This window comes from Nothobranchius furzeri, chromosome 18, assembly GCF_043380555.1.
Source record: "Nothobranchius furzeri strain GRZ-AD chromosome 18, NfurGRZ-RIMD1, whole genome shotgun sequence".
Classification (NCBI taxonomy): domain Eukaryota; kingdom Metazoa; phylum Chordata; class Actinopteri; order Cyprinodontiformes; family Nothobranchiidae; genus Nothobranchius; species Nothobranchius furzeri.
In genome coordinates, this window is record NC_091758.1 from 31,042,917 (window position 1) to 31,070,362 (window position 27,446).

Genomic DNA, 27,446 nt, shown 5'->3' on the forward strand with positions numbered 1-27,446 from the left:
AAATGCCTATATCTATAAAAATAAGTCCTGTTTCGAGCCACTCTTCTCTGTACATGTAGAGACAAAGAGGGAATGTAGAGGGCGGTAAAACAAAAAGGCCAAAAAAAAACCATAGAAGAAGAAATAGGACGCGAAGAAGACAACCGCGCGTGCGCAGTTTAAATAACTTTCCCGAATAAGCTTGTTGTTAGACGCGAAGTTGAGAGAAGCAGTTTTGAAAGAGAGTATTTGTGTTAGATTTTTTAAATTCGATATAGTCTAAGTGGTTGTTTACACCAGTAAGGGATACACGCTTTATTTTACAGGTTTTGGGATATAAAGTGTTGTTTTCTGTGTGAAAACTAGCGAACCAGTGTGGCTGAGTGATGCAACATGGCAGCAAGTGCTGTCACTAGATGTTTTCTGTCAGCATTGAGGACACAGGCTCGGAGTCAGGCTGGAGTTCACCTTTCGGGACAGAGTCGGGTGCTTTCTACTGTGATGTGTAAAAACGGAGAGTCGCGGGGGAACACGAGCCTCGAGAGGAGAGCTCCAGCTCGGGACGAGGGACGAGGTCGGAGACTGAACCCTTCCATCTGGAAGTCTGTCGGTTTGGCGATATGCGGTGCGGTCCTCCTGGACAGGGATAAGGACGAACACGGAGACGCTAAAGTTCTCAAACCCGGGAGCTGTGTTGGACTCATTCTTGCCTCGGCTCAGTGCGCTTCTCCCTTTAAACCCGACAGCCCCAGATTCAGATACAACTTTATAGCGGATGTGGTGGAGAAGTCCGCTCCAGCTGTGGTCTACATAGAAATCCTGGGCAGGTGAGTTCTTCTGGGGGCTTGAAAACTTTTAAAAATGTTGAAATTGGAATTGGGTATCTTCAAAGTTTGGGAAGTGCTTTAATTTGTTTAAATAGGTACTTAAAAGGTGCATGAAACTAACTTATCAGACCAGGAAGTAAAATAACGGTAATCATGAGCATGTACATACATTGTTTATGCACGTGAAAGTAGCATCAGCTTTAAGATGCTGGAAAAGCTTGAAAACTTTCCTTGAAAGTGCTTGAAAAAAAGCTTTAATTTAAAAATTGAAACCCTTACTCAGATCTGGTGGCTCATGAAGAATATTCATTTAACTGGTTTAACATTTAGATTAGCAGGAGTAATCTCAGTGAGATTCAGAATCTCCTTTACAATAGAGTCTTGGCCAAGACAGCAGCTTAATTGGTTTCAAAATAAAAGAAATCTAATAAAAAAGAAGAGAAAACTAAAGCCAATACATTGGCATGATCACCAGCAGTGTCCATTAGCAACACATGTCCATTTAGTCATGGGAAAAATCCTTAATCCTAGATTTGAACTGTGCCATTATTGGTAAAATAATCTAAATTGAAGTGACTGTGCTACTTAAACCAGGATGGGGGTGTAAAAACCTTTAAAGCATTTATTTTGTAGAAGAACAAGTCAGATTTCTAACAGTGCTAATAGTAGATACATATTATCTGTTTAAACGTGACATTGTGATGAGAAACTGAAATGTGGTATTTAATCTAATTGAAAGTTGTTTATTTCTAATGTTTGGTGATTTTTACTCTCTTTTATTTTCAATTATTATAAATATGACCCAAAAAAATTATGAAAATAAACATGTTTTTAACTTCAGGCTAAATCTTGCGTTTGTTTCACAGACACCCGTTTTCAGGAAGAGAAGTTCCTGTTTCGAATGGTTCCGGTTTCATCGTCAGCAGCGACGGCCTCATCGTCACTAACGCTCATGTTGTGGCCAATAAGAGAGCGGTCCGTGTGAAGCTCCCAAATGGAGACTCTTATAACGCTACTGTGCAGGATGTGGACCCTGAGGCAGACATAGCTACCATTAGAATCACTCCAAAGGTGAACAAACACTTAGAATATAACAGGGGGAAGCAGTCTAGATCTGCTGCAGACTCTGGATGAAGATTTATTCACATTAATGGAGCCAGATGGAGATTATTATTTATTTTTGGACAGTTAGGCTGTTTAAAATGATGCTTAAAATTTAGCAGAAGTGTGGCGCACACCCCCTTCTGTCATTTTCTATTTTAATGAGTCATTTCTTAATATTTTTGTGATTATTTGAGTTTTGCTTAATATTTTCTGTCAGTATTTAAGTTGTTTCTGCTAATTAGTTATTGAGAAAATACAGATTTGCTGAATTTTACATAATCGAATAATAAAAGTATCATAATAAAAGACTGTGATCCAAATATTATGAAAGACAAGGATTATGAAAGGTGTTGTCACCATTTACCGAGCAGGCACCAGTGATCTGGTTGAAGAACTCAAGAATTACCTCATTTATTTTTGTGTAATAGCTCCTGAAAGTCCTCGTTTCCCCCCTCCTGATGTGCAGAGTCCGTTACCCACGCTCACACTCGGTCAGTCATCGGACGTTCGACAAGGAGAGTTCGTGGTTGCCATGGGAAGTCCGTTCTCGCTGAGAAACACGATCACATCCGGGATCGTCAGCTCAGCTCAGAGGGGCAGCAAAGAGCTCGGCCTTTCCAACTCCAACATGGAGTATATCCAGACCGACGCCACAATCGACGCGAGTACTTTTTCTTCATTTTACATAGTTTAACCCTTTTTAGGACCAATATTCCTGAATGTAGATTTCCCATGACTCAAGTATTTTTATTATTACTTGTTTTCTTTGCAGTTTGGAAATTCTGGAGGTCCTTTGATTAATCTGGTGAGTTGAGGTTCCTGCTCAGTTGAGCTGTAACACTTCTACCTGGTTTGGATTATTGTGAAATGACTAAAACAGAGTTAACTCTTCTGTTTCATTTCCTGAAGTGAACTAATACAATTAGAATGAGCTACGACCACCAGATGAACACATCCGTGCACCATCTTTAGATTTCACTAATACTCCTTTTTTTAAATCAGGATGGAGAGGTGATTGGGATCAACACCATGAAGGTGACTGCAGGGATCTCATTTGCTATCCCGTCTGATCATGTGAAGGTTTTTCTTGAAAAAGCAGCAAAAAGAAAAAGTAAGAAAAAAAAAAACTTTTATGTTTAAACTCTTTAGATTTCCAAAAGCATATTTATTTATTTAGCATCTCACCTCGTCTCTTAAGCTTCTTGGTTTGGCGAATCGGGATCAAAGCCGCGCTACATCGGCGTTATGATGCTGACATTGACCCAGAGGTGAAAAACTCTTAAACAGACCTGCTGCAGGCATTTTAAGAGCTACCTAAAATCTGATGGGTTTATTTGTGCTTTGTTCATTTTAGCATCATTGCTCAGCTGAAAACGAGAGACCCGTCATTTCCAAATGTGACCCACGGAGTCCTGATCCACAGAGTGATTACCGGCTCACCGGCCAGCAGGTAGCCAGCTCAGGTTAATCCCAGTTTATATCCTTTTGTTACGAGGTAACGTAACCAGCAGTAAACCGTTTCAGAGCCGGCATGCTTCCTGGAGACATCGTGGTGGAGATAAACGGGGTCAAGGTGTTCTCCGCTGAGGAGATCTACAAGGCCATTCGCAGCAACAGCAACATCGCTGTGATGGTTATGAGAGGAAACAACCTGATTCAGCTTCAAGTGACTCCTGAAGGCATCGAGTAACGCCACCACTGCTGCGACAGAGCCGCTTCAACAGGAAAACTGTGAAACACGACTGGGTTCAAACAGATTTCTTTTTGCGACGGTTCATCCGTGTTCTCTGCTGTGATTGTTGCAAACATTGTAATTTTTTAATCTTTGTTTAGCCACAAAAATGCATTAACTGTAAAACTAGTAATAAAAATACAAATTGGTGCACTTTATTAAAGCTATTTATTGTTAAACAGCACAAAGAGAGACTCAACACTATGGCAAGGAGGGATGGTACTAAACAGACTACCATTGAGTAAATGTCCCAAAACGCAGCCATGAAATAAGATCTGATGTTTTAAAAACTGCTTTGAGGATGTCACACAGCGTAGAAGCTGAAAGCAAAGAGAAATCTCCACATCCTGCATTAAAGAGTTCAATGTCCCTGGTTTAAGTACAGTAACACACACTTACAGTAAAAGAATAAAGACATGTACTGGACTGCTACACAATTAAACGTATTTATCTCAGACCAATCAAATGGAGAACATTCAAACCACTTATGGTTTAAACACGTCTGGACTAAAGACATCTTGTTAGGTACGAGTACTACAACATACAAGTATGGGAGGGGGGAAAAAATAAAAAAATGTTCATTTTCCATCAAATCTACTTTTTAAAAGGCTTCATATATATTTTTATATATTGCTGGTAATGTTTTTTTCTTTTTAAGAAAATAGAAGTTGTGCGACTGAAGCTTACAATACACCGCTGGCAGCAGCGCCGGCGTCTGGTGACCTGCTGGAGAGACGTCACCTGTCAAGGTGCCATGTGCTGAGACTCCCCAGAGGAGAGGGAGGGAAAAGTAAAAATAGAAGAACTCAAACTTAGGATGGCTGAATCCCTTCCACCAAATGAAGATGCTGCTATGTTTGTCACTGTGGAATGCTGCAAATATCACAAAATGTGCACAAACGGCAGCCAAACTCAAATAGATACATAAATAAGTGGCAGTGGGGTTAGGTAGGCGGAGCAGGGGTTCTGGGAGAGGGAGGGACTAGCTGTAGTGTCCAGTCTAGACCAGCTGTGGCTCAGATGACATGGTCCAGAGCACGCAGCAGCTCCTCCCCCTGTAGCAGGTACTGACGACCCTGTAGGGGTGCGTTCACCTCGCAGTCGTCCCTCGTGAGCTGTGGCAAGGTGAAGAGAGAACCGGTGCCCTCTGATGTGGTGCCAAGCAGCCGGCACGCCAAATCTGAAACAAAAACACCAAAGCAGTTAGGACTATATAATGTGAAGCAATGCCAGAAAAATAAAAGGTTTAGTTTTTTATCACCTGAAGGCAGCAGAAGTACAGCCTGAGCCCCTCCCTGATCCGTCACCTTCAGCACGGCCTGAGCCCCTCCCAGATCCGTCACCTTCAGCACGGCCTGAGCCCCTCCCAGATCCGTCGCCTTCAGCACGGCCTGAGCCCCTCCCAGATCCGTCGCCTTCAGCACGGCCTGAGCCCCTCCCAGATCCGTCGCCTTCTGTTTTTTGACCTTTTCCAGTTGTTCTGAAGGCAAAGTTCCCTAAAAAACATTACATGTGATTAAACTCTCATATCTACAAGCTCCACAAACTGATGTTATCGGTGTTCCAGACGAACCAGTTCAATAAGCTCTTTGAGCTCGCTCAGTTTTCTTTTACGCTGAGTGTTCTGAGCTTCCAAATTCCTGATGGACACAGCCTTCTCCGACTTTGGAGCGCTGCAACACAACAGCAGGATTCATGTAGCTACCCTGGTACTTGATGTCAAACAAGCAAAACGTAAATCATGTATTTTAAGGACGTTACCTATTCACAATGATGGTGGCTAGAGGGGATGTGCTGACAGGTGGTGTTGGGGGGGCTGTGTTGCAGCTGAACATGGAGCTGGAGTAGCTGTGGTTTTCCTTTGTCACGGGAACTGGGGGGTTCTCAACTGGTTTGACTGGTCTACAGGTTAGAGGCTCCTCTGGGATGAGGCAGTTCAACTGGAAGTCGTCGTCCATGGGAATGTAGGGCGCCAACATCTCCAGATCAAAGTCCTCCATTGGCTGAAAGGGAAGGAATCAGCGTCATCATTCCTCCTTCAGCCCGTTCACGGATGTGGAGCGGGAATGGAATTGTTCCCAGCAGAACCAATAAGAAATGCAGTATCTCACCTGTGTGTTAAACAGGGTTTTAGACTCTGGGTCTAAAAGCTTCTCCACCAGGTCCAGTTTGAAATCTGAGTTCAAGTCTGAACCCACGGAGAAAGGAAGGCCAAAAGACCCGCCTGCCTGAAGAGAAAACAATTAAAATGTTCATTCCTGTCAAGAAAAGTGTTAAAAGGCACAAAATGATCCATCTTTACCTCTGAAGGCCCGAGGGGGGGTGTTGTGGACGGGGTCGGAGCAAAGTCTTTGGACTTTGTCTCCTCAGAGGACGTGTTGGGGACAGCAAAAGACTCGCAGGGCGACAGAGGCAGAGTCAGCTTGTCGCTCGTGGAGGGCAGCATCACGTCGTTGTACAGAGGAACCTCCAACAGGTCGGTATCTGATTCTTTACCTGAACAGGAAAACTGATCAGTTTCATGTGCAGACGTATAAACACATGCAAAGCGAAGAACCCACGAACCAGGACTGCTAAAGTCCAGGGAGATGAAGGTGTCTCCAGCTGCTGGAGCCAGCAGGGTGAGGGCCTCAGAGTTATCCTTTAGCTTTTCATACAGGCTGCCCACCGACCTGGGCTCTACAATCTCTGTGAACAGCTTGATCACATCGAGCTCTGGAGTCTTCTCTGCCTTCACCGGGATAAGCTGCGTGGTCTCAACTACGAGCTCCTCTTCCTCCTGCTCTTCCTCCTTCACTGGCTTCATGTCCTCAGTCTGCCCCAAAGACAGGATTAGTTTGTCCTCTTGGATCCCACTGTTGGACAACCACAAGATGTCAGTATGCTACTTTCTGATCCGATATCTCCACATGACATGACGATACTAGTGCAAGTACCTGAGGACAAAGTTGACACAGACGACACACTGTGGCTGTGAGTTCTTGTTGTTGTAGATAACGGTGGCCTGCGTTTCCACCCAGACAAAGCCTCCTCTTTTGGCCAACATCCGGTACTGACCTGTGGTGACCTGGCCCTTCGCAAACACTGCAAACAGCAGAAAACACGGTCAAAAGTCACGAAATAAACAGCGACGTTTTCCAATTTTACTCTAGATCTATGCTCTTTGTGCTTACAGTGGTGGTGAGTCTTTGTGAGGTGGTCAGAGTCCAGAGCGTGATAGTACTCGTACACAGAACGATTCAGCAGGTCTTCTGGATCGTATCCCATCAGCTCAGTGATCCTGGGAACAGAAACAATGTTGTAGTACCCACACTGAGCACTAGGTGTCCCCGTGGGACTCCAGATTCTCTCACCTCTCATCACAATATGTGAACTTCATGTCCATGGTGTGGCGGCTGAGGAACGTCTTGGTGTCCAGAGGGACCTCGATGTTGGAAGGGTGGGGGATGGGGTCACAGATCAGAACCAGGTAGGGGAGCAGTGGCTCCATCTGCTCTGCTCGATGGTCATGAACACACATGTGACCCGAGCAGTGAAGGACCTACAGAAACACGTTTTCAAACCAAGAGGGAAACTTTAATCTTTCTGTAATTATTATTTTTTACTTTAAGTAACTTTTTTAATTTAGGAGCCCGAGATGCTCCACAGCTTCAACACTTCTTTACCTTCCATGTAGCCGACTTGACATTAACCGTGCGACCTCTGCTTGTGAGGGTGCATTTCATCCTCAGAAAGAAATTCCGTTCATTATTTGGTTCCTTGCTTTTTTTGGAGCCTGGAATCACAAAATTAAACAGATATGAATCCAGAGTGAGGCAGAGTAAGCCAGCAGTAGATTGCTCTTTTTTATTGGTCCCAACTCAACAATCTACAAACTGCCAACTGATAAAATTTGCATCAAAAGGAGACATTTGCTCTGATGCTGTGGCCTTGTGGTGAGCTAGAGGATAAAATGGAAATAGCTACCAGCAGTTAGAGCCGAGGCGGTATCAGTGAGCAAAGAAATAACAAAAAACACAGGTCCTAAATGTAAGAGTGAACCGAAGCAGAGAGAAGATTCAGCAAAACTTATCTCACTAACGAGAAGCAAAGCAAAGATCTGTTATTGATGATTAAAAGGTCGGAAGATTACTCAGCCACTGCTCAAAACCGGAGTGGATTTTTGTGTCGTTACTAAGCAGAGCTGACCACAGAGTGAGTTGGACTTTCTACCATCTGGAGCACCAACACACCCGACAGAGAGCTCTGTGTGTGCGCGTCTCGGTTTCTCTACACATTTGTACTCTTCAGTGCAACACTGCTCACCTGTTCTACAGAGGAGCATCTCTCTCAGCTCCTCCTGGTCGCAGGGATGTGTGAAGTCAAACACACTGTGGCCAGTCAGGTCAAACTGCAAAGGCAAACAAACAGAAATATACTTTTAAAACACAAATATATAAATAGAGCTACCAAGAAGTATTCATTTAAAGCTTAAAAATGTGCACTTATTTTTTAATTCCCTGCTTCAGACCCACCTGCGCCAGCCCAAGACACTTGCTGACATTCTCCGAGAGATAAATCATATCGCCGTCTTCAGACAGCACCATGAGGAAGCCCTCCAACGCCTTCAGGTAGGACCCGTTCAGCTGAACATCAAGCTCAGTTTCCCCCTCTTCCATTGGCTTATCTGGAGCATTGAGAGAGGGAGCAAGGTGGGTGATAAGCTAAAGGACAAATAACCGGTTCAAACAGCTGCAGACACAGAAAAACCACTCCTCTAGCCCCAGGTGTTTCTGCAGAGAGATTATGGCAGAATACGCAGTACCTCCTTTGTGTTTTCCACTATAGGCTACATGTAAATGAAGTGAATTACTCTGAAGTCAACAAGATAACAAATATGACAAGCATACTGCAGGTACATGGTTAACAGAGCAGTGGAATGGTTTATAATCATCTGTCGCTACAGATGCTGACCACTGCAGAGAAGGTTCCTCATGCGCAGGTAGCTGATGGTCAGCCTCATGATGGAGGCCTTGTCCAGGCTTGAGCTGGTGCTGTGGGGGAGAGGCAGCTGCTTGGCCAGCTCATAGAACACCTCCGACTCCTTCCCACGGCGGCATCTTGCTGCATCCCTTGATTTCTCCTTCCTGCGCTCCGAGCTCACCCTGCAGGAGACAGGAGGTGGATCAGCCTCATGCTGGGTTTGTTAAACGTAAAAATCCCTTTTCCCAAAACTGAAACATGTCTGCAGAGGCCAGCGCAGCTGGAGCATTCAACAGGCTGTCTCAGCCCAGCCAGTGCAATGCAAGCGTCCTATTGGCTGCTGAACAAACGAAATAGGACTCGCCCACTCAAATGACTACACAGGAAAGAGTCAGAGCTCAGCCATCCCCCCACCCCCATCCCACACACTGATTCAGACATTTTACAGTGCCATTTCGGCTAATGTGACCACCGCTGAATCAAAGCAGGGCTATTGATTCTTCAAGTGACTGAAATCACTACACTATAAAAACTTAATGAGACAAAATTGTTAGATTCAAGGTAAGAACAAGAAGGGGTGCATCAAATGGCCGCTTTCATTCAAAAAATGGTTGTGGGTTTAATATTATTTTGAATGATGTTTGCTGTTGTCTTGATTCAGAATCAAAAACAAAAGAAAAACAGACGATATTTGGAGAAGGAAGGCCTTTTGACACAACACTGGTCTCGCTCGGCGGCCATGTTTAAAATGTTCACTTGTTCACTCTTTTTATTGCTCATTGTCAATGGCGTGTCCAGTGAGTGGTCTGGAGCAGCATTTGCCACTCTTGGAATCTGACTGGCCACCCCAATGAGTTCCACTTAAATTGACATTAAGTTGTCCACAAAAAAATAAGGGTTAACCCCTAAAACAGTAGTCGACAGTATGGACTTTTAACATTAGTTTCTAGTCACAGGCCTACAGAACATTTGTGTATTATTAATTATTGTTTTCATATTGACAAAAATAGTATTCATAGTCCTGGTCCAAACTCACTCCAGTAGATGGCGGTAATGCACCAAGAAGTGGCTTGCTAACCACCTCAAAACAAGAAGTTGAAGAATAATGCAAAAATGTATTATTTTGTGAGGGGTGACAACCCCGCAGATCAAAACAAAAAGTATAACTATAGGTGCCACCCATGCATAAATTAGTGCCCCACTGGAGCCACCCATTTTAAAAGGCCTGGACACGCCACTGCAAATTGTGCCTCCATTATGTGCTTATAAAAAAATTTTTTTAAAGTCTGTGCTGTACTTCCTGTTCCACCTTATGTTGCTCAACATTGCGGTAAATAAACATAAACAAAATCGATTTAGAAAAACCGCGATGCCTCAAAAAACAGATTTCATCTCCCATTCATATGCCATAAATTTATATCACCAATCTTTGTTGCAAACTGCACCTCAGTAAGTTGAAATACATTTAGATGACATGTGAGCAGCCAGACGACCAAATGAACAGCTTAAAAACCCACAGCTATGAAATGCACACCTGATTGAAATTGATCTGGCACGCACTTACAGCACTGAATAAGGCCCTTTTGTTTTTGCCAGAAAATAGACCAGATAATGTAATTTGCAGGAGGCTAATTTTAGTTAACAGGCAGGCTGTGTTTCACACGAAAGCTTTCCATTACACACACGTGATGCACAAACCGATCCACGATAAAGCTAATTGGTCCTCTGCGGCTGGAAGATTTTCAATGCTGAGCCGAATCACCGTCCCTCGGGAAATAGGCTAGGTGCTGATTTAATCTAGCGAAAAGCATGTGGGTCAAAATTTCTATTCGGTGACATGAACACACAAACAGAAAAACACTCAGTGTTGCTGCTATTAAGTTCCATTTACAATTGGGAAGCTACAAAGTTATGCCAACGTAAATACTTTCTTCCTTCAAAGTCAGCGTTCACATTCGGAGGGAATTATATTCCAACTCATCCCAAAAAATTATTAGCATCCCATCCATGAGACACACGGGAAAACCATTTCTGCAAAGTGACGAGTCCAGTTTTATTCGCCACACCGTTGTGAACCTCGCACTCACAATAATGACTGATAAATACTCGTCTGTAAAATAGTAGTGGCTGTTCAGTCCCTTTATGGGAGTCCTGTAACATCTGACTAAAATACAACTTCATGTAATGGAGACAAGGTTCATGTGGAAGACAAAGCCCCCCCCCCCACCCCCCCCCCCCCACACACACAGGTGGTGAATGTATTCATACTAAACAGCAGATTGTCTAAAGTAGGGGTCTGAAGCCCTTAGTACCTTCCACAATGGCTGCTAATAACAGAGGCTAAAACAATAAAACAACTAACTCATGTTTATATCTATATTAAATTATCAATTTGCAGGTTTAAACAATTTTTCATGACAAAATGTACCAGTAAAATGTTTAGATTTCAGTTTTTCACCCAAAAATTCCCATAAACCAATTAAATAAAGAATATCCACATTGTAAAGGTTTTATTATTTTTCTTAACTTTAAGAAAATAAAAATTTACAATAAATCTCATGTAGTATATACACAGTATTTATGGGAGAGAGAAAAAAAAAAGATTGATGCTAACCCTTCATTCTAAGAAAATAAAATGTTCTTTTCAGTGTCCCTAATCCTTTCTCCATAAATTGTAACAGCTGCAGTTCTAAACATTTCTTTTGGTGGACTCTTTGGATTGTAAATGCTGGTCTAAAGAGATAATCCATAGATTTAAAACGTATGTTCCAACACAAATGTAGAACACACATCTTTTTATTATTGGCACAGTGGTGTTTAGTTTGATGTAGGATGGGGAATGAACCAGATCTGTTGGGGCCACTGTTACACAACTGATAATCCACAGAGTCGTGCACGCACAGCAGTTCTCTGCCACACGGCTTTTAGTTTACAACTCTGTTTGCTTCAGTGTATTATTTATTATTAATGAGGGTTAAAAATATAAATAACTGACTTTGGGTTATTAAAAAGGAAAAAAAAACATAAACCGCTCACCTTGACCAGAGCTAACAGAGTAGCCTGTGTCTTTAGTTACTGGGAGCTGACCCATTTTACACAGGGAGGGCTGTTTCATGTGACCATAAACACGGCCTTATTATATAACCCAACTTGGAGAAGAACATTACACTCAAAAACCAGGAGATACTGTATAAGCTCCTTCTAAACTAATGAAAGCTCTGCTATATGAATTAGATGTTTTTAAGTTTTCTAAAATATTTTGGCTAAATATTATGTGAAGTGGATTTAAATTTGAAAACACTCAAACAATAAAGCTACAGTTAAAGGATTTTGAGTTTTCCTTCTTGGTAAATGCCACTAAATAACTTCCAAGTGACCATGGCATGAACGGTGTTTGACTGCACAATTATTTGCATTTGATATATTTAGTTAAATTGTCTATCCCTTCAATTTGCCTAGTTTTCACCATCTTATGCATTTGTGTGTAGTACAGACTCAAATTTTCCAGCAGACCAAAAAGTTATAAATTCAGAGCTGATTCTAATGTTGAGAGCCAACCCATTACTAATTCTTGTATTAATTACATCCTTAATCTAAATACACCCCCTATTAATGAACGATATCCCTTCTTCACTAATAGCAGTTGATGGAACACAGAAAGCTCCCAAAAATCACACTTAATGTTGGGGTTGCACGATTTGTCACTTTTTACATTTCAGAATCAGTCAAATAGGTTAGACTGGGTAGATAATAACTAGGGATGTCTGATATTACCGGCTGATATTGGCCTTAAAATTTAATATCTGAAAATATTGGTATCGTTTTTACTCCTTTAGTGATCCAACTTTTACATACAATGCACATGTTACACATCAAACGCTTCGGCTTCATCTCCTCACTCAAAATGCCAAAATATGACAGAACTGAGGTTTCGTTTGAGATATTTTAGTTTTATTTAGCACAACTAGTGAATAATTAGGAATTTGCCCTGTGTAATAAGGTTATGATGTCCTTAGAGCGCGTAGCTTTTGGTAGGTAGTAGCCAACTAGCAACTTCTAAAACCAGCACAAGAATAGTCACCCCAGGTTAGCCTTTCTTAAATGAAGATCTTTTTAAATGTATTATCAACTTAACTACTACTACTACTACTTAATACACAGAAACAGAAAAAAATACATTACGGACAAACACACATCTTAGCGTCACGCAATGCTCTCAAACAGTGATGCACCGGTATGAAAATTTTGGGCTGATACAGATATCAGATATTAATATCACTGTTATGGCCGATAACCGATATTTGCCGATACCAATATACTGACATTAATGCTTCTACAATCAGCAGATTTTGTATAGACTGAAAATTATTAAAGCTGAATTTACATTATTATGTACACACCACACACATTTACGCTTCTGAGATGATTACAACCACTGTCACATGACACATCACCCCCTCACCCTCTGTAGCAGATAAATGGAAACAAGATATCGGTTGTTAATATCGGTCCACTTTTATTTATCGGACCGATATTGATATGTTAAAAAATGACATCGGCCGATACAGATATCGATGCCGATATATTGTGCATCCCTACTCTCCAAGGTACGAATGTATAAAGCAAAATCATTGATACGTTTATTTTATTTATTTATTTTGCCGTTTCTGCCTAAACGTAACATGTAAGCTCACTGGGAGCAGAGGAAAGGAAAACTATGTCAGTGAGAGGTCTGAGTTAGGAGCGCTCACTCTGTCACATTTCGCACAGACAATACAACAAAGATTGTAAAAACGATGATTCACTTTGATCAGTTTTCAAAGCCTAAAACATTTTAACCTTTTTTATCATCAATTCACTTGTACTTTGTATTAACTCATTAATCAAACATTTTCTCATAACGAACTTAATAATTATCTAACGGCATCCCATAAATTAAACATTTCTATCACTAAGTTGTTGCAATTTTGCACAGATAATGTTTAAAGCAAATGAATGCATGATAGGAGATATGTGATGTTCGCAACCTAAGTGATTTATTTATTTTTATTAAGGAGGACCCTGCATGCTTTGGTTTATATCGGCATTGAGCATCCCGAATAATAACCAATGTTTATGTATGTGTTTATATATGTGGAGGGGAAAGGCAGTGGGTTAGCCAAGCGGTATTTGTTTGGGCGTGTGACAGTGATTTTGATTTCTGCCCAAATGTTCACATCGGTCCATCCCTACTCTTAAAATGAGCCACATTATGAATTGTTTAACACTTGGCTGGAATTTACCTGGTGCGATTCTGTCGGTTTAGAACAATTTCACAAAAAATAAATGTCTTAATAAGTAAACTCAATCTGACAGACTGGCTAATATATGATTTTATACAATGGGCGCAAAAGACAGAAAGGATATAAGGCTGAATGTGTACGTTTTTATTTATCAGACTCAAACTGCTTATTAATGCAAGGAAGGATAGTTTAATATGTACAGAGATAAAAAAAAAGGTCATACATCCTTCCTTGGATTGTCTGACATGGTAAACTCCTAAATACTGTGCTAAATTTATCCATCAAGTGGAAGAAAAAGTTTCCAGATTTTTGTGATTTTGGCATCTGGGAAACTGGCAGAAGTTCTCTAATCATTATGTCCTTGTTCTTGTTTACCAATTAAATCTAACAAATACTTGCCTTTTTCTAAACATCACTACTGTGTTTTCTATTTAGTAAAATGTGTGATGTTATATTTTTAAATAAAATTTAATACATATTTAAATATAAATTTATAAATAATAAAGCATTTAGCAGTGATTCACGTGCCGAGTGGAAGTAGGTTGTTGGCACACATTTTCGTTATCAACCACAAACCAAAACACATCCGTGGTTTGTTTAGGCAAGTGCCTCGATTCTTTTTCAAGTTCCAACTGACCTGCGACTCAAATGCCTCAGAGCAACCTGCTAATACACAACCAGTGAGTCGCTGCAGCATTTGGCTCCTAAGTTATTGACGTCAAGCCCCTTGTGATTAAGGGACGAGGCAGGAGACTTAAACCAGCCTGCAACACAGAATTAACCTGAAGTCATATTTATTGCAATCAAAGACAATAGTGACCCTTTGCCAAACACATCTAAAGTGCTAGGTTTCAAAAGAAGCACACAAAAGGGTGAAGTCCCAGAGGGAAGTTGGATACAGTTGACAAAACATCGCTGAGGAAACAACATGATCAGAAAAGAAAGGGAACGCGGGTCAAGAGACTGGAACAGGTTTTAGATCGAAGTCTTCTGCTTCGAAGGCTTTTGTCCCATTGCCAGCTCATAAAACAACCACTTCATTTGTAGAGCCATTTATGTTTGTACAGAGATTTCACAATAAACTGCCACTCAGTGAAAATAGAACTTCATTTAAAAAGACAACAAGGCTGTTTTGGGATGCAGCAAAACAAAAATAAAAAATAAATAAAACCTAAAACATGGCAGGTAAATTTTCCAAAAATCATCATAACCATCAATTATATATGATCTTTTCTAGTTTCTGAATACAACATCACTCAGAGCCAGCTCACACTAGAAATAACTGATTCATAACATTAATGTTTTCACTTTCAAAACCACAAATTTCAAGTAAATTTGATTTTTTTTATTAATTGCAGTTTGAGATAAAATGAAATGGGACCAAAATGGTAGTGTCAGGTAAAAGCTGCCCAATAATCAATAATCATTACTGACCTTAAACCAGAATGAGTGAATTTCTAATAATCTATCACCCATGTCACTTGTTTAAGTAGATCATTTCTATGTTTTGTCATGGCACTAACAATACAGCCATCCTCTTCCCAATGTGCATAAATTGTGCCCTTAAACAGGAACAATAACTAATATTTGGTATAATATGAGCTTTGTGTGTCTCAGTGCACAGTTTAATGCATCTCATTTAAAAAAGCCTAAATTAGTGATATATTTGGAGCAACTGTTGGAGCTATTCTTGTAAAGTGATTTACACATCAATTACGACACATTATTTTAAACATGACAACATTTTTAAATGATTTTTCCATGGACAAAGTCTGTTTGATTTAACACTAGAATACTCTTTGTCAAGATGTCTGGCTATTGTTTTCCAGTAAAAAGACCAAATCATTTGATTAACCAAATGAACATTACAAAAGGAGTGTATGAGTGAAACACCAGATCAGAAAACCTAACAATAGAAAGTATTAATATAACCAGAGTGGTCATTATACATTAAAAATTAGCTTTAACGTTACCCAAAATTTGGGACTTGGGATGAAATCTTAAATCTGTTTTGCCTTACAGTCTTTAAAATTAAAGCAATCAGTATTTCAACAATCCAGGGGCATTTGACTTTATAAGCTTCAACTCTCAATCAAAAGGTTGAGCAAAACCAACTGCACATTGCCTGGAAGTATTTGTTGTGAGGATTAATTAAAACATTTATTTTTGGTAACTAGCTTCACTAATCATCTGAGGTCAACATCCTGGCCTAGAGCACTGTTAGAGTTAGCAGCAACTAATAAAATGTGGAAACATTTTCCTGATGAGCAGAGCTCATCTCCCTAGTGAATTTAGTTACCGGTAAGTGCTTTTCAACACAAGTGCTGACAATGAAGCTTATAATTACTGTGACGTTACACCAAAATTATTTCTGCTAAAACAATGGATCACTTAATATTTTTACTCAAAATCCAATATTATTTTCAGACCGCTCACATAGGTGCCAGCAACTTTTAATTCAACACTATCAGATTAAAACAAAACCTCCCCTGTAATGTATTATTTAATAATGTGCCAAAGACAAAACAAAGGTAAATAACGACCATGTGGCATCGAGGAAATCTCAGTGCCAACCACACAAAATCTTAGTAAGCATCAGCTGTTGTGATCAAAACAAATTAGATAAAAATAAAAGCAGTTAAGTTAATAAAGCTAGCTCAAACTGGCTACTGCTGGTTACTGAAATGTATTAGGTGCTAGCTAACGATGCTAGCAGCACTAGCATGCAAACGAACACAGCAAACTAGCAGTTAACCTTGAAATTAAGGCCGTAATGTCAGTGGAGTTATAGTTATTTAATATAAAATAAACGCTTAAGTTGTCTAGCTAGTTTTAAAACAACATGTCAAAAAACAAAACTGTGACGTTACCTTTTCTTTTCGGGTACAATTCCTGTGTCCATGGACGATTGGACTCGGGTTGAGCCTCTATCTGTGTCAAGCCGTATCCGGGCGCGTCGAGAAATGAAACACAATCCCGCGATTATTAAAAGATGTTAATCCGTAGATCCACAAGTGGTTTACATAAGAGCTAGTGCTGTTTGACTGCTGTCCCAAATGTGAGATCAAACGCTCCAAAACAAAAAAACTTAACTGCTTCTGGGAAAAATAGTGCCACGCTGGATAAGTGCTTCTTTACCGGAGACAATGTTGCCTCAAGAAGGACCGCGCTGGCCCCTCCCACTGTCTCCGCGGGTACGCGCAATCACATGATTTTTTTTACAACAGCGCGCATGTGCACAGGAAACCCAAGCAGCTCATTCACAATTAGGAAAATAAAATAAAATAAAATAAAATAAAATGAAACGAAATAAAACGAAATAAAATAAAATAAAATAAAATAAAATAAAATAAAATAAAATAAAATAAAATAAAATACACGGGATTTAAAAGTAGTTGTGATTTTTTCTTTCCTTTTCCCAAACATAATTTTATTTTATAAATTTAAATTCGCAAACGTGTTTGAATGCCTTAAATTGTCTAAAATGTTGCATGAAAAATTAACTCAAGTAAATTATAATAAAATAATAAAATTTCAGTTGGATTATTTTACAATTTTAAAGAGCAAGTCACATCAAAATCAACCTTTTTTTAAGCTGATAACTAGTATAAATGAGTGTCTAATAGTGTTGTTCAGCCTTGTAGCAGTCGAGGCTCGGCTTAGCCGCAAGTGAGTTGTGCTGTAGTTTGAACCGGGATAGAGTTTGAAGAGCATTTCACAAATTAGTCTAAGCCGTAGTAATTAGCCTGATCCCGCCGACTGCTGCTTCCTCAAAACGGAGATTTTGGGCCCAATTTCAGGTGAGTAAGCTAAATATTTAATTTAAACTGCTTCTAAAGATCATTCTCTACCTGTAATTTTGCAGCTATATTTATAATTACAAAGAGACTTGGACGTGGTTCACGTAATTTAGACAATCAGTCCACGCTGCCGCAGGCTCGAAGCCAATGTTGTGTGTGTTATAATGTCAGACTGGTTCGTGCTAAGTTTTTGTGCCAGTTAGTAATATCAGTGCTGATGCAGAGCAGGAGGTACACTGAAGAGTAGCTCCTCCTTCTGCTAAAAAGCTGACCCGGTTCTGAACTGGTGCTGAGTCTGGTTCTCATTAGAACATGTCTGATTCTGGACCCTGAGTTAGCTCTGAGAGCAGTCCGATCACTCACCAGCCATGTTATAAAGCACATATATTACACAGTTTGTTTTGTACATGATCTAAGTTAGTCAACTCCCACAACAACTTGATGTTATTATAATTTTCAAGCTAAATCTGCCCAATAAATCTTATGTCAGACTGATGTAGTCCTCCACCAGCCTGCACTGGCCCAGACTACAAGCCTTGCAGGTGAGTTATTTTTAACCATCTGTCTTTCTTTACCTTCTAGTTTTAACAACATATAATTATTTTAGCTTGTTACACACACGTGTGTTACTGCTCTTAAAACCAACTATAAATATATTTGCTGTTTCTTTATATTTCACATAGCCTCCCAGCAGCTGTGTGTCTGACATGGGCCCATGATGGGAATTCCACCTAGAGCAGCTTCTACACTCCTGAACAGATCCAGGTGTGGTGGAGAGCTTCTGAGCAGCTTCCATTTGAATGGCAGGACAAGCTCTATGAACTGATCCAGGTAAAAACATTCTAAATAATAATATTGTACTCTGTATTCTGTTTATTTCCTTACACTTCAGCCTGACTGGTCACCACTGGAGAGGAGCATCTTCCCAGACTCACACTAACATCCCGTTTTACCTCAGGACCTCCTGATCTAACAGAAAAATTTGTAGCTCCATCCTTGCTCTGCTTTCCACATGTTTCTCATCATCTCTGAAAGCGACCTCCCATAACACTGTGATGTTATTTTTTTTTTCAGGCTAAATGATCCCAAGAACTCTGCTGTCAGACTGATTGTTGCAGCTACAAATGGCCCAGACTAACATTGCAGGTGTAGTAAAGATGAGTTGTTTTTAATCATGTAATCTTCATTACAGCCTTTGAGTTTTTACATCATCTATGTTTTTGTTTCATAGCTTATTGCTACACGTGTGTTGCTGCTGTGAGCTTGGAGCTAGATTACATCATGACATCATGAAGGAGGCGACTGATTCTGGTCCTGTGACACTTGGTGGTGACGTGTGAGCTGATTCACCTGGTAAATAACTTTTAAATAAAATATTTTGTTTTTAAGCTATCAAAAGTAAATTAACTAGTAATCTGCATTATTGTAGGGCACTCAGCAAAATATGGACGCTACACCATGAGGCAGGCACGCGTTAATATTCTATAAGAGCACGAGGTGAGCAACACCACAGATTATTGTACACTGTTTTGGATTTGTTTTCTTTCTGCATCTCATTAGCCTGGCTGATCACCTGATAACTCCTGTCATCTGGTTACGACAGCATGAGGACGTCCTCACACACCTGTAACCTATCAGCACATCTGGCAGAATAGAGAGAGAATAGACAACACCACATCTCCTGTTCCTGGAAAGCCTTCAGCCATCCTTCGATGACTGAGAACCTCCATCAGCTCTGTCTCCTGCCTGCCCACAATTATTATAATAAATATTGTGTTTGACAAGTTTTTTGTGCTGCCAAAATGTCTCGTTTTAATTCCAGTTTTTATATTTTAATGGATATTTATAAATTATATTTATTGAATTATCACTTTGTTGCACATTTAACTAGCACTATTGTGATGAATGACTGTTAAAAGCTCGTTTTAAACTCAGGTGTGTTTAAATATTTATGGACATGAACAAAAACAGGAAATATATAAATTGAGATTTATTTAAATATAACAAATAACTTTAGAGGGGGAAGGAATCATTCAAAGGCACATTCTTCTGGAAGCTCCTGATCCTGACGACACCACCGGAAGAAAACAGCTGTAGACACTTGAGGATCACCTACGACCAAGAGAAAGCTGGTATCAGTAAATAATGAAATCAGGGCAATTTTAGGTGGATGTTTGATTGTGTAACATAAATGAACACATTACAGATTTTTCTCATGGGGTATTTTATAACTCTACAGCAGACAGTAACTTTAGCCCAGGGTTCCAGCTAGAAAGCTGCTATCCAGCACATTTCAGTGGTTTTCCTGCTTTAACATGCCAGATTAGCTGTTTAGCAGCTAAAATAAGGTGAGTTGAAGCAGACAAACCTCTAAAACATGATTGATAACAGTTTTAAGGCCGTGGAGCCAAACCCTGCAGCTAATCTGATTCTATGGCTAACGGCTCTTACCATTCAGAGCTGGTTCTGTTGGGTCGGCTCCGGTGGTTTCAGGCAACTCACGAGCTCAAAACAATAAGGCTCAGGTCCGCTTGTCTCCTCCAAATAGACTTGGTCCCTTTCTTCTCGATTGTCTGGGTAAGTAGGAGGAGAAACGTCCTCCCTCCACTTCTAATGACAGCTCAGAGTGAAGGGAGCTAGCTTCGACTCGTTACCCATCCGGCTCCGCCCTCTCAGTCCGCCAGGCAACGCCTACTAATGTTGCAATTTTCAACACTGATATGAGTGAAGGACTCTGAGGCAGGCTTGACCCGCCCTTTAAATATTTATTATAAAACTCCACTGCTGTACATAAAATAAGTCAAATAAAACTTCCTTTATAAAGTCTAAAATAAAGGGGCGCTTTGAGTGTATTCTAAATTTTAAATAAATATGAAAACTTTCCTTTTAGTGCCTATTTATTACATTTTTGCCATATCTCAGCAGAAAAATATACTTTGTCAGAACATTTACATTTAAAGGTGAAAGTTAATTTTTTTATTAGCTTTTAATCTGCTAGTTTGACATTAGGCACATGAATACAGTTTTACAATCTGTACTTATGTGAGCAAACATTATTGTGACTAATACGATAATTTCCACTTCATATTCAGGGTTACAGAATGAATGCTTGTTTGGCACATGCCAACATGCAAGCAGTTATTTTCTATTACATTTTTATAATTTAACATATTCGTTCAAACAGCCATGTAACTGAGTGCATTTGTGTGTGCTTTAACAAAATAGAAACCAAAAAAGCCAAACGGAAATACTTCAGATCTACATTTGTGTGATGTCTGGAATAATGAGCTGAGGTGCTAACCATGACTTTTCCTAAACTGATCCCACTTCTGTTACAACGTCCATGCAAACACAAGGCCATCATTTAGCAACATTAAAGTTAAAATAAGCTTAAACCACATGTTGTTTAGTTTTATGGCTGTTCTTAATATTTGTGGATTGAGGAACTCTGGTGTGTAATATCATCCTCACTGTGGATTTGAAGGGAAAGTGTTGAAATGTACACAGAAGATTGCATTGTCACTGTAATGATAGTAATAAAGGGCACTGTTTAACTGGAATTTACCTTTCACAGGGAGAGAAGATCTGATGCAACATGTAGAGACATGAAGATGCAACATTCTAACTGAAACAAGTCATAAAATAAAGATTTAATCTGATTTATAAGGGATTAGTCGTGTAGCTTCTGCTTGGGTCATTATTTGGTGATGTAACATTGCTGGGAGCAAAGTCTTAACAAAAGCAGAGACAAGAGTCAGAAATGTTGTTTTCCATAATCAGGCATAACCTGAGATAACCTGGGGAAGCTGCCAAACAAGCTTCATTGATGTTCCAACAAGTGTGTTTATAGTAAAGTACACACCCTCCAACATGCAAATCTGAAAAGGACCACTGGGCTATTGCTTTGTTTGTTAGATCAACTCACTTCCTGATATTTAGTTCATCCTTAGGCGGCTTATGTGAATAATAAATATGACGAGATTCCTGTAAAATAAAATAATAAAAATGCTGTAAAATAATTCAGTTGGAAAAACGCATCTGGTTTTCATTTCAAAATGTGCAGAGGCTATTTATTCCTCATCAGGACATGTGTTTGGGAGATGTGGCGCCTGAACACTTCCTCATTACATACAGGATGTATCCATGTCCTGCAAGGTTTGGTCAAGATTTGGTCATGTCTGAGCAGTTTCACCCCCAAGAGCTCCATCTCAAGTTTACTTCTCTTTCAATGCTGTTTTATTTATTTCCATGCTGCCAAAAGCTCACTGTGTACTCTAGCAACACTAGCACTGAAAGGCCCCGATACAAGGCTCCTGTCTTCCTGTTTCGATCAAAAGGTGACAGTAATGACGTAGTGTGTGGTTTCCTGTTTATCCTCAACTGGTTTGCAGTGAAAACAAATTGCCTCCCCACACAGAATGACTGATTATTGTTACTTTAAAGAAACAATACTGGCTGCCTGGCTTTGTTTTATGTCTCACACTGGTGGAATTGTCTTTTTTTCTTTTTTTGGCGTTTTTATATTTCTAAAAAAATTAAATAAACAGCCTCGTGATTTCCTACTACTAATGTCTGCACACAGAACTGGATGCTTTCAAAGGTTGTGTGTTTGCTCAGAGAGAACAGTGACTGCATTATATTGTTCTAACAAACCGCTGTAGGCAGTTTTGCATTGTTTTTGATCAGAGTGATGAAATCTACAGATTTTTATATCTTTTACAATCAGCATGAGTCAGCAGGATGCGCTTGCCCTCAGTGAAATGTTGCATCATCTTTAAAGAGCAAGTTACCCCCTAACAGAGTCTTACTCCACTCCCACTTCCTGTTTGAAAAATGCAACAAATGCTGTAGCCTGACAGACCAAGAGGGCAAAGTCCCTAACAAATAAACACACACAGATTCACAATGGCACTGTGACATCATATGGTACCAGCTAACGTCGTAGTGTACCTCTTAGCCAATAGCGATGGCAGATTTAAATTCAAATGTGTGCAGAGTTTTGCACTGAAGAGGGCACAACACTGAGTTTTAGGCAGAATATTTAAATTTTAACTAAGATGCACTGAAGTGCCAAATTATTGACTACATTTGTCTACAGCACAATTAGACACTCGTTTATATGGTCCATGAGCAAAAAAAAGTTGATCTACGGGTAACTTCCTCTTTAAAAAAACCTGCATGATCAAATTACACAGACAAGTAACATTTTTGTGACCTAGAAATTGTTTATACACACCTGTGCTTATTCTCGGAGTGCAGCTGTTAATTAAATCTGATCACATGAGGAACTTAAACAGCGGTTTCATTAACTCGACAGAGAAAACTTCCCTAGCCAATTTGTCTGTGTGAATTTATATTTTTCCAGTGTTGGATTACATCAGCGAGAACGTATTTCATCTGCTCAGTCAGCTTTTCCACGATTTAACTGGTATTTAGACTTTACTGGGAATCTGGCTGGCTCTTCTATAATGGACAAATACAGTGAAGTATCTTTTTTAAAAAGTGCTTTTTCATTTGGAGAAAAAAGTAAGCAAAACTAACAAAGTTCAAAACATCTCTTTGGCGTGCGCGTGTGTGTGTGTGCTCAAAATTTGGTAAACATGCAACATCATAGATTACAGTTTGGTTACAGCCCCGTTATGTTTGTTTTTTTGAGCCGTGTTCGACTTTTTTCAGAGTTCAGCACATTTCTGAGGAAAAGTAAGTGTCTTTCAGCAATTAAATAAAAATGTGAAGAAAGACACAAGCGGAATGAAGCTGGAGGCTCTTAGAGGTCAAGCAGTTCAGGTGAGGTGAAGGAAAACATCGTAAACTCTTCCTGGTTGATGGACGGGATCACAAGCTCATCGATGGGTGTGAGGGTGGGCTCCTCCCGAGTGAAATCTGGGTCGAAGTTGTTGACGTCTTCTGGTGCTTTCTGGGGAGAACAAATAAAATAAATAAAATGCAGATTAAGCAAACCCAAAATTGATGTATTCTCATGTTTTTTGTAATAAGGGTGAGCATTGGCAAGAATACGATAATTATCACAATACTGGGGAAACGATACGATATACACTCACTGGCCACTTTGTCCAACCGATCGTTAACGCAAACTACTAATTATCCAATCACATGGTGGCAACTCCATGCATTTAAGCATGTTGACATGGTCAAGACGATCCACTATAGTTCAAACTGAGCTTCAGAATGGGGAAGACAGGGGATTTAAGTGATTTTAAACGTGGTGTGGTTGTTGGTGCCAGACAGGCTGGTCTGAGTATTTCAGAAACTGCTGATCTTCTGGGATTGTCACGCACAACCATCTCTAGGGTTTACAGAGAATGGTCCAAAAAGGGGAAAACATCCAGTGAGCGGCAGTTCTGTGGATGAAAATGCCTTGCTGATTCCAGAGGTCAGGGAAGAATGGTCAGACTGGTTCGAGCTGATAGAAAGGCAACAGTAACTCAAATAACCACTCGTTACAACCAAGGTATGCAGAAGAGCATCTCTGAACGCACAACACGTCAGACCTTGAGGCAGATGGGCTACAGCAGCAGAAGACCACACCGGGTGCCGCTCCTGTCAGCTAAGAAGACAAAACTAAGGCTATGGCTCATACAGGCTCACCAAAACTGGACAATAGAGGATTGGAAAAATGTTGCCTGGTCTGATGAGACTTGATTTCTGCTGCAATATTCAGATGGTAGGGTCAGAATTTGGCATCAACGGTTCAGGCTGGTGGTGTAATTGCGAAGGCAGTAAAAACCACTACCAATTAGCAGTTGGATTTTGGACTGTGCCACATAAAATAAATAGTGTAAAGTTTGTTTTTCACAACTGAAAACTCAACACACTGCTAGTAAATATCGATTCAGTATCATAACATCCAGCGTATCGATATTTTCTCACAACCCTAATTAGTGAAGTCGTTTTTTTGTGACTTACAATCCTCGGCTTAAAAGGTGGCTCTATTTCTTTGCGATTTAGTTTTTCCCAGTCAATGCTAGCGAAGAAGGCATGGTTGACCACGGCATCCTCGCCACCGTCTGACGCCACACATCCGAGACGCCGCGCCGGGTTTCTGGTCAGGAACTGTGGAAAAACATATGTATTCAGAAATGATAGTGATTATAATAATAAAAATAAAAGTTTGTATCTCTAGAACACAATGACAATGATTTAGGCTCAGTAGTTCTGAAAAAGTGACACGCTTTTAGTGGATGAATGCCATCTACGTAATCAGTCCCTGCCTCATACACTCTATTTCTCTCTCTCTCTCTCTCACACACACACACACACACACACACACACACACACACACACACACACACACACACACACACACACACACACACACACACACACACACACACACACACACACACACACACACACACACACACACAGAGTCTGGAACTTCCCACGTTGTTTCAGTAGGACAAAGTTTAACCACACACGACGTATGTGCTTCCACTTGTCGGCATTGCTCACACTAACACAATAGTAAATTCCCGGCTGAATTCCAACCTTTGCTCTGACAGTAGTCTGGACATGGAGGGTGGAGCAATGAGGAAGTGAAGCCACCAAAATAAAAACTTCGAATGCCTGTTTGACCTTGACTCAGAAAGTAAAGGACTTCTTTTGGTTTTACAAAACTTTATCGATTTTCTGTCTCGGCTGGAGTCATTAGAATGATTGATATTACCTGTAAACACTAAACTACACAAAACCTGAGTAAACAGAAGTTAGAATGGAAAATGGATTTCGCTGTAAAAAATGAACGTCTACCAGTCACAAATATACATTTTTTTATTCTTATCACCAGCAGAAAGATTATTAGGAGCTAAAGTGGTAAAAAGAGATATCATTCCCAGTTTTGAAGTAATTTACTAGCAACAGAAACACCCAAGATTTAGTGTAAATCAAAACTCGCCAAATTCTTTTATCTTTCAGAAAGCTACCCTGAATGCAGTTAACTCAGGGATGCTTAAAATATAAAAAATCTATTGAAAGGTTATTAAGGAAGAGGACTAAGGTGCTAATCTCCAACTGCACCAAACACACCCCATCCAATTTAGATGACCGTGGTTAAAATGCTGAAGCACATGAACAGATATTTATCACAATATTCAGCAAAAATATTGCAGCAGCATGTTTTTTAATGCATTTCTAAATTGCATTGTTGAACGCCTGGCTCCAGATGTGTTCACAGCTAAAACACAAAAACTCAAACTAATGAGTTTTAGATAACTCGATGGCTAGTGACAGATGGAATCAATAAATCAGTCAATTACTGTAATAGTTTTACCTTCTTTCAAAAGTACGCTCAAGGCAGAAGCTGATCAAAGCAGATAGAATTAGTTGCTTCTCGTTCTCGAGAGGTTGAAGGCTCTCAGCAAACAAAAACACAATCAGGAGAGAGAAGAATCGAATGGTTGTGTGCCTGAAGCAACATCACATCAGGGATCAGAGCAGCTGGCTCCAGTCAGACACTGTTGCAAACATTTAAAACCAACGGTGCTGCTTTCTGCTGCTCAAATAATCCAGGATGGATGTTCAGATTAGTACCAGACACTGAATTAAATGTTCTGAAATGACAGATGAAAGTCAAATGAAATACTGTGACTAGTTGGAGAAAAACATTGTGGAAAGAAATGGAAAATTTTTGGTTGGAATCACACTGAATTGATGGGAAGGTTCACATACAACCAGATCAGCTGGGGCCATGTTTTGAAAATGCAAATAAAATGCAACAGTCAAGAAATTTTGTTTACGGTTTTCCCTAATTTTATTTGCAAACTGGTCAACAAGTCATCCTAAAGACATTACGCATTTCTTGCCCTTTCTAACTTATTGAAGAGTTAAAAAGTTGCTCCCTGCCACTTGTTCGGTGCGAAACTCCGCAACATACTGTATAGATGACATTTTAAGTCATGACCGTTCTTGTTACTACAAGATATTAAACACATTATTGGAAGAAAAATGACTTTTATAAGTTGTTAAGAGATATGGCTCCTTTATTTTTTTCTTGCACTGGCAGCAATAAGCTTCTGTACAAAGCACAAACAAAATTGTTTTCTGGAAACTACTTAAATTCTGATAACTGTTTATATATTTGAAACCTGTGTATTCCATTTGATCCTTATTGCGGCAAAAAGTAAAAAAAAAAACAAATGTTTTTTTGAAAGGAATTAAAAGAATTTGAAAGGAGTTCAAAGATCTATGTAATGTCCAGAAATGGTCAGTTTTCGTGTACAGTTTGACCCCTTCAGTATTTGGTCATATGGAGACAGGAGTCTACATTTGTGGCCTTTAATCTGCCGGATCCTGCCATTCCATCAGCTGGAGCCCGGGCCTCTCTGCAGCTCGAAGCACATGATAACATATTGTCAACAAACTGTTCCCTTCTCAAGGTCCTTCTGTGCCAAGCCTGCCTGGTTATAGGCCGGACTGGACTGTTATAAGAGTGACTATTTTCAGCTCATATGTGTTAATCAGTCAGGAAATGGAAAGAACAAATGTTATATGAAATGATCAATAATGTTTTGATTAATCTGTGCTTGAACTACTGAAAGTTTGAAATGAAATGAATTATTACATTGAATGATTTATATATATGGTAATCAGTAATGTTTGATATCATCACCTACACTCAGACACAAGGTCCATTAAAGTTAAGTTAAGCTCGTGACACATATATATTTCCTTACCCCAAATAAGAGCATCCGGTATCTGAAAGAAGATGTTCTGAGGTTCTTGGTAATATCCCGTAACATGG

At 39.9% G+C, this 27,446-nt stretch overlaps 3 protein-coding genes and 1 long non-coding RNA gene across 6 annotated transcripts in view; 1 reads left to right on the forward strand and 3 right to left on the reverse strand.

The window, feature by feature from the left end:
• The first annotated feature begins 178 nt into the window (after window positions 1-178).
• LOC107392303 (serine protease HTRA2, mitochondrial) lies at window positions 179-3,800 on the forward strand. 2 transcript variants are annotated; one of them, XM_015970035.3, is made up of 8 exons: window positions 179-806; window positions 1,673-1,877; window positions 2,377-2,571; window positions 2,683-2,715; window positions 2,913-3,021; window positions 3,109-3,178; window positions 3,265-3,360; window positions 3,435-3,800. In XM_015970035.3, exons 1-8 carry the CDS (start codon window positions 373-375, stop codon window positions 3,598-3,600), a joined length of 1,308 nt encoding a protein of 435 aa, XP_015825521.3. In that variant the 5' UTR covers window positions 179-372; the 3' UTR covers window positions 3,601-3,800. The 2 variants fall into 2 exon arrangements, with proteins under 2 accessions (XP_015825521.3, XP_054597589.2); XM_054741614.2 differs by lacking the exon at window positions 179-806 and having other exon boundaries at window positions 1,756-1,877; window positions 2,339-2,571.
• A 183-nt stretch (window positions 3,801-3,983) lies between these two features.
• Window positions 3,984-17,017, reverse strand: hif1aa (hypoxia inducible factor 1 subunit alpha a). Its single transcript, XM_054741612.2, has 15 exons — window positions 16,757-17,017; window positions 8,596-8,786; window positions 8,157-8,308; window positions 7,948-8,032; window positions 7,308-7,417; window positions 6,996-7,183; window positions 6,816-6,922; window positions 6,579-6,726; window positions 6,208-6,497; window positions 5,945-6,138; window positions 5,754-5,870; window positions 5,404-5,645; window positions 5,216-5,315; window positions 4,904-5,138; window positions 3,984-4,822 (listed from the first exon to the last, which is right to left on the reverse strand). Exons 1-15 carry the CDS (start codon window positions 16,786-16,788, stop codon window positions 4,659-4,661), a joined length of 2,355 nt encoding a protein of 784 aa, XP_054597587.2. The 5' UTR covers window positions 16,789-17,017; the 3' UTR covers window positions 3,984-4,658.
• A 2,644-nt stretch (window positions 17,018-19,661) lies between these two features.
• Window positions 19,662-20,275, reverse strand: LOC139063850 (uncharacterized). The gene is made up of 2 exons (XR_011517175.1): window positions 20,138-20,275; window positions 19,662-19,798 (listed from the first exon to the last, which is right to left on the reverse strand). It is a non-coding gene; the product is annotated as an uncharacterized lncRNA (long non-coding RNA).
• A 2,514-nt stretch (window positions 20,276-22,789) lies between these two features.
• prkcha (protein kinase C, eta, a) overlaps window positions 22,790-27,446 on the reverse strand; it is a 30,664-nt gene continuing 26,007 nt past the window's right edge. For both annotated transcript variants that reach the window (XM_070546752.1, XM_070546751.1), the window contains exons 13-14: window positions 24,614-24,760; window positions 22,790-23,603 (exon numbers count right to left, since the gene is read on the reverse strand). In XM_070546752.1, the coding sequence (XP_070402853.1) occupies window positions 23,454-23,603; window positions 24,614-24,760 (297 nt within the window). In that variant the 3' untranslated portion in view covers window positions 22,790-23,453. The remainder of the gene's footprint in view (window positions 23,604-24,613; window positions 24,761-27,446) is intronic.

Bases quoted from the DNA above. Each gene is read 5' to 3' on its own strand.
- LOC107392303 (XM_015970035.3), top strand. From the start codon at position 373: ATGGCAGCAAGTGCTGTCACTAGATGTTTTCTGTCAGCATTGAGGACA. The intron at 1,878-2,376 runs GTGAACAAACAC...CCTGATGTGCAG, and splicing joins CCATTAGAATCACTCCAAAG to AGTCCGTTACCCACGCTCAC. The intron at 3,022-3,108 runs GTAAGAAAAAAA...TCGTCTCTTAAG, and splicing joins AAAAGCAGCAAAAAGAAAAA to CTTCTTGGTTTGGCGAATCG.
- hif1aa (XM_054741612.2), bottom strand. From the start codon at position 16,788: ATGGACACAGGAATTGTACCCGAAAAGAAAAG. The intron at 5,646-5,753 runs GTGAGATACTGC...CTTCCCTTTCAG, and splicing joins AAACCCTGTTTAACACACAG to CCAATGGAGGACTTTGATCT. The intron at 4,823-4,903 runs GTGATAAAAAAC...TTTTTGTTTCAG, and splicing joins TGTACTTCTGCTGCCTTCAG to ATTTGGCGTGCCGGCTGCTT.